The sequence below is a fragment of the Bison bison genome, unplaced genomic scaffold (assembly GCF_000754665.1).
Source record: "Bison bison bison isolate TAMUID 2011002044 unplaced genomic scaffold, Bison_UMD1.0 scf7180017864170, whole genome shotgun sequence".
Lineage (NCBI taxonomy): Eukaryota > Metazoa > Chordata > Mammalia > Artiodactyla > Bovidae > Bison > Bison bison.
Genome location: NW_011494742.1, coordinates 891,769 through 900,856, shown reverse-complemented (window position 1 = coordinate 900,856; position 9,088 = coordinate 891,769). Strand labels below are relative to the sequence as shown.

General features: G+C 45.9%; 1 protein-coding gene across 1 annotated transcript in view; it reads right to left on the bottom strand.

The window, feature by feature from the left end:
• Positions 1 to 602: 602 nt before the first annotated feature.
• EPG5 (ectopic P-granules autophagy protein 5 homolog (C. elegans)) overlaps positions 603 to 9,088 on the bottom strand; it is a 133,103-nt gene continuing 124,617 nt past the window's right edge. The window contains exons 45-46 of the mRNA XM_010842036.1: positions 8,227 to 8,341; positions 603 to 5,468 (exon numbers count right to left, since the gene is read on the bottom strand). Of these exons, the coding sequence (XP_010840338.1) occupies positions 5,286 to 5,468; positions 8,227 to 8,341 (298 nt within the window). The 3' untranslated portion in view covers positions 603 to 5,285. The remainder of the gene's footprint in view (positions 5,469 to 8,226; positions 8,342 to 9,088) is intronic.

Sequence of the window (9,088 nt, the reverse complement as noted above, 5' to 3'; positions counted from 1 at the left end):
CTTGCCCACAGTGGTAGATATAATGGTCATCTGAGTTAAATTCACCCATTCCCGTCCATTTTAGTTCACTGATTCCTAAAATGTCGACATTCACTCCTACCATCTCCTGTTGGGAAATCCAAAGTCGAAAGTGCAGGCCTTCCCACCTTACTTTGGCTCATCCAAGAAGAGTCTAAAAGCAATGGAAATGAAAGCTAAGGAAGAACTCCCTAGCATTCTGATATAAAGTGATTTCGGGAGCAGATGTGGACATGCTCAGGTTACTCTGCCCTCCCTGGCAGCTTGGTTCCCTCTCTGAGGCTCTCCCACCCCCACCCAGGAGCTCAGGTGGTGGGAGCCTTTGCACAGTTTCACGTGCTTTCTCCGACCTGGTCACAAACACATTACAGACCTCGGAGCTCTCCCCAACTTTCTTGGGATCATCTGTCTACTCCAATTCTTAAACCCCCAAGTCTTAAGTTCTCTTTGAAACTAGAGCCCTCACGCATTGTGGTGAAACGTCCACCCATTATAAGTTTTCTAATTACATATTTTTCTTTTTGTGATTTCCAGCTGAAAAGACCTGCCAACCAACTTGCCAAAAATGAGACATCTACCACATGTAAATTAAATTTGAATCATTTATTTGCAGAATTATACTTAACCAGTTCTCATTTCATGTCTCATCATTATATAAGAAAAAAAACTCATCCTTTGTACAAGCATGTAAAATGTCAACAATAAGTAAATATTATACATTTAATGACCAAAATAAGCTGTGATTTTTCAAGGGCACACTAGGCATGTGGGAAGGAAAAAAGTTGAGCACACTTAAGAAGTATTTGCTGCCACTTGAGGAAATTAAGCCACTGGAAGAAAAATAAATCCTAACCCTCGTGCTCAGGAGATATTACATATGTACATTAAAAAATAAAAGTTTTAATGAAAAACATTCCTTAGTGGTTTCATTATCCCAAAATAGTCAGTAGTTTTATTTTTTCAAGTTATTGTTACCAGAAATCAAACCGATTATTTACCACTGAGTCACCAGGGAAACCCTATCTAGACTGAAGGAAGCATCAAGCACAGCCTCCACAGGACACACGATGCATCTATCATGCAGAGGGTCAGTCAGCACGGACCAGGATCATCACAGACCAGAACAAGGTCGGTATTAGCACCTGGCTGGAAGCCAAGAACTTTATCCAGAACCTCCCAGATACAAACGGAGGATCACAGGAGGAGACTTCTTCTTTTTTAAGCAACACACTTACTTTGCCCATTATACTCTCCATTTTGCTTAATAAGACAAAATTAACTGAGCAAAATAGTTTTCAGTTCAAATTTAAATTATATTAATAGTTATCTCAAAGTAAGCTGTAACAGTCCAAAATGTGGGAGATAGTTTTGAAGGGTAAGTGCAAAGCGCCTTATTGTCGGACGTATCATGCAGGCCGGTGATGAGACCAGTCTTCAGCAGCAACTGATGATAAACCAAGCTCTAGAGCTTGACTCAGCGACGATTGAATGTGCCAACCAGAGGGCACAGCTGCTGAGCCAATGCTGCCCACATGTCCAGGGGAGCGAGTGCTGCTGCTGGAACCACACTGGTGTTAGGCCAACCCCCAAGGCAGACGCTAGTCTGAGGGCACAAAGCCTGAGGTGGCACACACTCCTGCAGGTGGTGCCAGCTTATGCATGTGGTGCCAGATTATGCATGTGCTCTGGGCACCTCATTTGTCTCACCTGAGTCCTGCCCCTGCTATTCCTGGGCATGTGTGCTCAGTCACTCAGTCGTGTCTGACTTCTTGTGACCCCATGGACTGTAGCCCTCCAGGCTCCTCTGTCCATGGAATTCTCCAGGCAAGAAGGCTGGAATGGGTTGCCATTTCCTCCTCCAGGGGATCTCCGAACCCAGGAAATGAACCACTGTCTCTTACATCTCCTGCACTGGCAGGCAGGCTCTTTACCACTAGCGCCACCTGAGCTCCTGTATTCCCGGGCATGGCCCCTTGCTAGTAACATGGGCTAATGTGGGTCGCTTTCTGAAGGGCAGCCCTGGCAGACACTGAAGGGAAGAGGACTAACTAAAGGCACTAGGCATTTAGCCTGAAGAAGCCTGAGAATCGCTTCTCAGCCTTTTGGCTAAGATCAAGTGTAGAAGCCTGAGGTGTGGGCAGACGGGCAGGGTCAGAGGGCTGATGAGCTATGAAACTGTCCAAAGGTCTGAAGGACTATCTGTTGTAAAGAGGCAGGAGAATAGCTCCAGCAGAACCATAACCAGTGTCACCAGGAGGCCAGTTTCAGCCCAGTATAAAGCAGAGCTACAAACAGAGGCTGCCAATGGTCACCTGGGCTTGTCTATGAGGGGCAGGACTAGTGACCACAGGAAGGGGTGAGGGGGAGGCTGGAGGACCAAGCCTGGGATCCTGGCTGAGAGGTGGGGCCAGATGAGCTTCAATGCCCCTGCTGACCTCAAAGGTCATGATTCTATAACATCTGCTTCCTGCTCCAGAAATTAATTTTAGGTTTAAAAATCCAATAGAAAACTGTGTCTCACCTTCACTCAAAAGGAAAAAAAGGACGCAGACACTCTACTGGTATGATGTGGACACACTGCAAGGAAGGAAGCGGGTTGGCACTCGGTTAGAGGCCGGGCTGCTGTGGGGTTCCCGCTTTCTGGACTCGGCTTCCCCCACCTCAAAGAACTGAGAGACTCAGGCAACCCAGGGAGGCAGACGTGACCGGGCCAACAGACTGGTGGTCAAACTCTGAACCAGGAGCTTGAGGAACATGGAGGGTGGTCCGGGTGCCGCCAGGCCGAGCAGATGCGTCCGCAGGACTGACCTCCCTTGGCGTCTGTGCATCCCATTTTCTGCAGAGTGAGCTGGGGGAGCCAGGAGATCTTGGGATGCAGTGTGCCTCTCTGGCCCACCCCATGGGAACTTCAGAGAGGCAGGTGGAGAAGCACAAGAGGTGCTTTTCAGCAAGCCCAGAAGCTGCCAGGCATCCCAGCCTGAACCAGATGCCACTGCTGGCCACGTGCAGGGAACGTCTGTGCTGTTCACCTTCAACACCGCTCGGCCAGGCAGTTCCTTGGTCTTGCTGACTCGGTGTCAATACGCAGCGCCGCTGTCTCTGGAACTGGCCCCGCACTCTCTGGAGGTGACTATTTTGCCGACAAAGGCTCATTATTCCTGAAAGCCAGTGGGCAGACTGGTCTCTTCTTTCCCAGGAGGCTACAGCAACGTAGCCACCTTTTGATCTGTCTCAGTGTCGTTACAGTCATTTCTTAGCCCAGAGCCTCTCAGAGGAACCTATGTGTGAGTAAACCTTCCACTATGAAGCATAAAGAGGAAGGACTTTTACCAATCATCTCTGATAATCCAGTTGGTATCCAAGAAAATAGATGAAATCAGGCATAAAAAAATCTTCAACTTTAACAACTGAAATACTTTACAAGATAGTGTGATGTCCCTAAAAATCAAATTCTTACCAGCTACAACCAAAGATTGATTTATTTTTTAATAATTTTTACAGAGCAAATACATTATAAATATTATAAATCTTCAAAAATTGAGATTAAACATAATTTTCTTTGAACATATGTACTGTCACTCAAAATTTTCACATTCTAGGATATCAGTAATTACATCTTCCTCAAAGAAAGCAGCACACAGAACATTTCCTGTCATAAAAATCTTTGTTGCCAAATCAGCCATGGAGCGGCCCACAGCTTCTAAAATTTGTCACAAGGAAAGCTCTGAGATGCGTCCCTCGGAGATGGGTACTTGGTGGCCCATAGGACTTGAAGGGTAACAGGGATGGTCTTTACCAGAGCATGTCTGAGGGGCAGAACTGTTCTGTTCAACTAGAGATTCAAAATAAAGAACAGCTCCTACACACTTCTGACTGTTGGGGGAGGCACCCCAAATTGATACTTGGAAGAGATTATCACTAGCTTAACCCATCCCACTGGTAAAAGTTCTCAGTGATTAACACGTTTTTTAGGTAAATATTCTCAGGCTATAGATAACCCTGAAACAAGGCATGGTATGCCGGCTGGACAAACAAAATCAATTTTGAGCCAACAGAATTAGGACTATGATGACAGAAGTCAAAATGTTAATTCCAGGGTGGGGTGAGGGGGCAATACGACAAGAGAAAGAAGATGGCAGTAACACGAGGCAACGTCGTCTGTAGACAAGCTTCGGTGACGAAGGAACTGTTAACAACAGCAGGCACATGCCGATTTAAAAAATGCCAAATTTCAATTAAGTCTCCTGACCTGACCCGGTTTCCACTGACCAGCAGTGTCTCAGCAGGTTTGCCAGCTTCGTTTGAGTTTAAATCTGGAGTGGATAAACAGGCAGGGAACAGAGAATTGAGGTCTCTGTTTCTGTCTCTCTCAACAGCAGGACCTTTAGACATCAAACTTGGGGTCTGGAAAGAGTTGCACATGACATGTCTACAGGGACCAAGTGAGTGATGTGAATGAAGGAGTGGGCCAGGGTAGGACCAAAGGGATCGTACATCTACACTGAACTGCAGAGAGGAAGCCCTGCCTACACGCTCAGCCACGGGGATCAAACAAAACACACCTGTGCATGACTTGCTTCCCACAACTGCCAGCACACACCCCCGATTTAGAGCAAATGGCTTCTCCATGAGGACACATGGCTGGACGGAAGTGGACGTGTCACCACCTCTGCTGTCCGCTTCAACCAGGATCAAGTGGTCACATCTGAGACAGGGACTTTGATTCAGCATTCTTATCTCCCTTCTGAGAGAAATATTTTAAGCTGTGGGGAGTACCTCCCCCTTCTTTGAGAAATGCATACATTTTCAGAGCTTTTGTACTTTGAAGGAACACAACCGGGGTTCAAAAGTGAGGGTTCAACATGATTCCCCAAGCAGTGAGATCTGGCGCAGGAGTCTTGACATTTAAATCAGAGAGGAGAAGAGAAGTGGCGACACACAAAAGCACCCCATCCTGGGGTCTCATGAGATGACGGGTATTCAGGAATCGTGAGTGGTTCTCTACCCAGTAGAACTTAGTAAGTTTCTCTTGTTGGATGAATACAAGTACTACAGAGTCCCTGGAACGTTCTAAGAGCTAAGGAAACACACACATACATATGTGCACATGCACAACAGAATTATCTAGTGCTCACTCACCAACCTGCATCTATGGTCAGCTAACTCATTGGCCAAACGGCAGGTGAAACTGAGCCAAGTTACCTGTGCAACAGCAAAGTTAAATGTAAACATAAATAGCAACAGGTTTATCGAGAGCCTCTGAGTTACTATCGGATGTTGTCCAAATAATGCACTTCTGGATACAGACAGTTCACAAGAAGAGCCAGGAAGCTTTTCCCATCCTGGAGGCAATGGCCAGGATGCTTTATAAATTGTGCAGCCTGAGAAATCTGATCCTGGTATTCAACATACTGCTTACTCGATGTCAAGGATTCAAGAGCATTCAGAGCCTAAAAGACATGGAAGACAAGAGGGTTAACCACACGGATGCAGGTAACACGTTCCCGCAGGTGTAGCGCACCTGCTGCTGTCATCTGGGGCAGCTGGGAGCCTCCCGGGAGGGCTACAGAACTGCAGCCAGGCTTCTTAAAGGCAGGCACTGGTTAGCCGCAAGCGGGAGGAGGCCAGCAGCCTAAGCCTCTCCGGCTTCGGCTGCCTTCCACATTCCTCCTCCTGGCCTGTGCCGCTCCCCAGTCCTTCCCCGCTGTCTTCTTCCTTGCCCTCCTTGCCCCCGTGCCAGCGGTGCAGCACCCCCACCAGCACGTCCTCTGCGTCTCTCCTGGAGCCTCAACCAGAAACCACAGGCTTCGGTTACCCGTGAGACCTGTTTTAATTTCTGTTGGGTTTGTTCTCGGGTTATGAAGTAATGTCGTACTAAACCATAACTAGATAAAATTCAGAAGAAACCAGTGGCTAAGTGCTGCTGAAGGTGACTGATAAGATTGCTCTATCAGTCAACAAACACAGCAGACAGACCAAGCTCCTCTGGTTTCCACCCAACAGAAACAGCAATGATATTCCCATGCATCTCTTCAGGAATGAGGAAAAACGTTCTTTACTTCCATAATTTTAATTTTTCGTCCCTTCATACTGGGAGAACAGAAAAAGACTGTATTTAGAAAAAACCGCAAAAAAAAAAAAAAAAAAAAAATCACAACAATGGTTCCTGGGGAGACGGGGAGCTTGGCCGCCCCTAGATTCTGAACATGAAGCATGAAGTACCCCTCTCACACACGGGGACCACTGCACTAGAGGGCACAGGGAGCTCTAATCAGCTGCTCTGTGACAGCCTAGAGGGGTGGGATGGCGGGGGGGGGGGGTTCAAGAAGGAGGGGACACAGGTACACCTGTGGCTCATTCATTTTGATGTTTGGCAGAAACCAACACAATACTGTAAAGCAATTATCCCTTGATTAAAAATGAGTAAGTGAAAAACTAAATAAATAAAAATTAATTTAAAAAAAGATGGAGGGGACATGTGTACACCTATGGCTGATTCATGTTTAAAAATGGCAGAAACCAATACAATACTGTAAAGCAATTGTTCTCCAATTAAAAATTTTTAAATAAATCAATAACAACAACAACCAAAAGATGGAATTTGCTTGGCTCAGTAAATAAGGAGGGAGAAGATTTGGAGGTGCGGGGGGGATGGTAAATGAACAAGCAGCTTAGAAATAAGTTACCAAGTGGTTTAAGGCCAAAGTTTTGGGTTGAAAATAAACAATGGAAGGGATTTTGGTACCAAGCTAACAGCTGTGTGAACAGAGTTAATCTAAGAACAAGAATCAGTAGGGACAGGCACTCACACTAACCACAGCTTCCATCTGTCTCTCCCCCACCCCACATACCTCCCTTTCTTTTCTTTTTCTTTTTTAAAGAATAGGCTACTTTGACAGTTTGCCTAAGAGTAATCATTTTATTAAAAGATGAAGTCTTTCAAGTCTGAAAACCCAGATGACAAGCATGTCATCACTGTAAATCTAAAGGAAGGTCAGCAAAGCCTGCCAAGGCCTGGAGGACCTGCCGGCCACTAAAGCAAAGCCACGCCCCAGGTGCTGGTGGGTGCAGGCGAGCAGACTTTCCAAACGCAGCCTGAAATGCATGTTACTGACTTCATGACCGCCCCCTGGGACACTCATCTGCCCATGTGTGATGGCTCTTACATGATGTTAGGGATTCAAACGGTGGCTGTCTAACCAATCTATAACAAAACAGCACGTACTGCATAAATCAGGATACCTGTGAAGAACCTGCTAATTTTTTCACTTGATCTTTGCTCTTACTACTGAGATATCTACTATACATGGCTGACTCAGACATGACAATGCTGCAAAAGACAAGAGCTAAGAGGTCTAAGTGTTTCCTGTGTACAGAGATGGTACTGCAGAGAGGCAAGAGCACAAAGCTGGACCCAGACAGGCCCAGGGAATCCCAGCCCCAGCCCTCTGTGGCTGTGTGATCTGGGACAAATTCCTTAGCCTCTTTCTGTCTGCATTTCCGCATCAACAAAACCAGGATAATGAAAGTTCCTGTTGTTTAGGGTTGTTATGAGAATTAGAAGAGTTAAAACTTTAACTCGTTAACATCAAGCAAGTTAAAACTCACAACGGTGCCTGGCGAGCAATAAGCACTCGAGAACGACAGCTATCGTTTTGTGTTCCGCACCTCAGTACTGTTTACAGGTGAAGCAGTTATGGGATAGGACTGCTGCCAGGTGGCCTTCCACGTTTTTAGAACAAACTGTCATTTTTCACAGCTACCATTTTGTCCATGTCAGACACATGGACAGTGGTCAACCCCCAGACTCACAAAACAGGAACCACTCCCTTGGTTCCCAGCTGGAGTTCAGCTAACGTCTATCGGTCTCAACTGCAGTCTCGTCCTCTGTGCCTGTCCCCAGGCCCAGCGTGTGACACCGGCATACAGTCATGTCGTCAGAATCAAATATGACCCTAGGCTGGCTTGCCCATGATCGTGCTTCTTCTACAAGGGTGGTAACAGCACTCTGGGCAAGTGCCTACAAAAACTGGTTTAAAATCCAAAGCAGGCATATGTGGTGACCATTTTCCGGTAAGCAGAGTCCACAGACGTGCTGTCCTACTGCCAATAATGGTCATCAGGTCCTCACATGTGAAGACCACAGTTGCCACCTTCCCTCCTCCTGTGGAAAACTTCTAACCCTTAACCATGAAGCTTTTTACTGACCTGCTGAGCTTTCATGCTCAGATATAACTCAGAGCTGGGCTTCAAGCGGATCTGATCCTCGGCAGGAACTTGAACTGAAAGGAAGGCAGCCATGCTTCGGGCAGCCACTCGGAACCTTAGGTGTTAGGGAGGAATTACAGGAAGTAAATGACTATTAAAGTAAGCATTTTATAACAAACATCACATTTTCTATTAAAAAAAATAAGTTAAACACATCTCCAGACCTGCTGCCACTATTAGCCTCCTTGGGAAAATTATAAATATGATCAAGGAATTCTTTATGGTCCTTCCATTACCACCACCCAAACAATGAAAGAGGAAATAAGTACTGGTGCATGCTAACATACGGATAAGCCTTGAAACTTCATTAAGTGAAAGAAGCCAGACGCAAGAGGCCATGTATTGTATATTCCATTTATGTGAGATGTCCAGAACAGGATATACATAAAAGTCAGAAAATCCATGAGTGGTTACCAGAGACTTGGGGGAGAGGCGAAAAGAGAGTGATTGCTTAGCAGGTATAGGATTTCCTTCTGGGATGATGAAAATGATCTGGAACAAAACAGTGGTAACGGCTGCAACAATGCTGTGAATGTACTACATACCACTGAACTGCACATTTTTTCATTTTGGCTGTACTGCATGGCATGTGGGATCTCAGCTCCCCAAACAGGGATCGAACCTGTGCTCCCTACAGTGGAAGCAGTCTTAACCACTGGACCCCAACGGAAGTCCCTGTATTATACATTTTAAAAGGGTTACCATGATAAACTATATGTGCCATGCGTTTTACAATTCAAGAGAATCAAATCACACTTAATTTAGTAAAAATCAAATCAAATTTAGCCCTGCTAAATTCTAC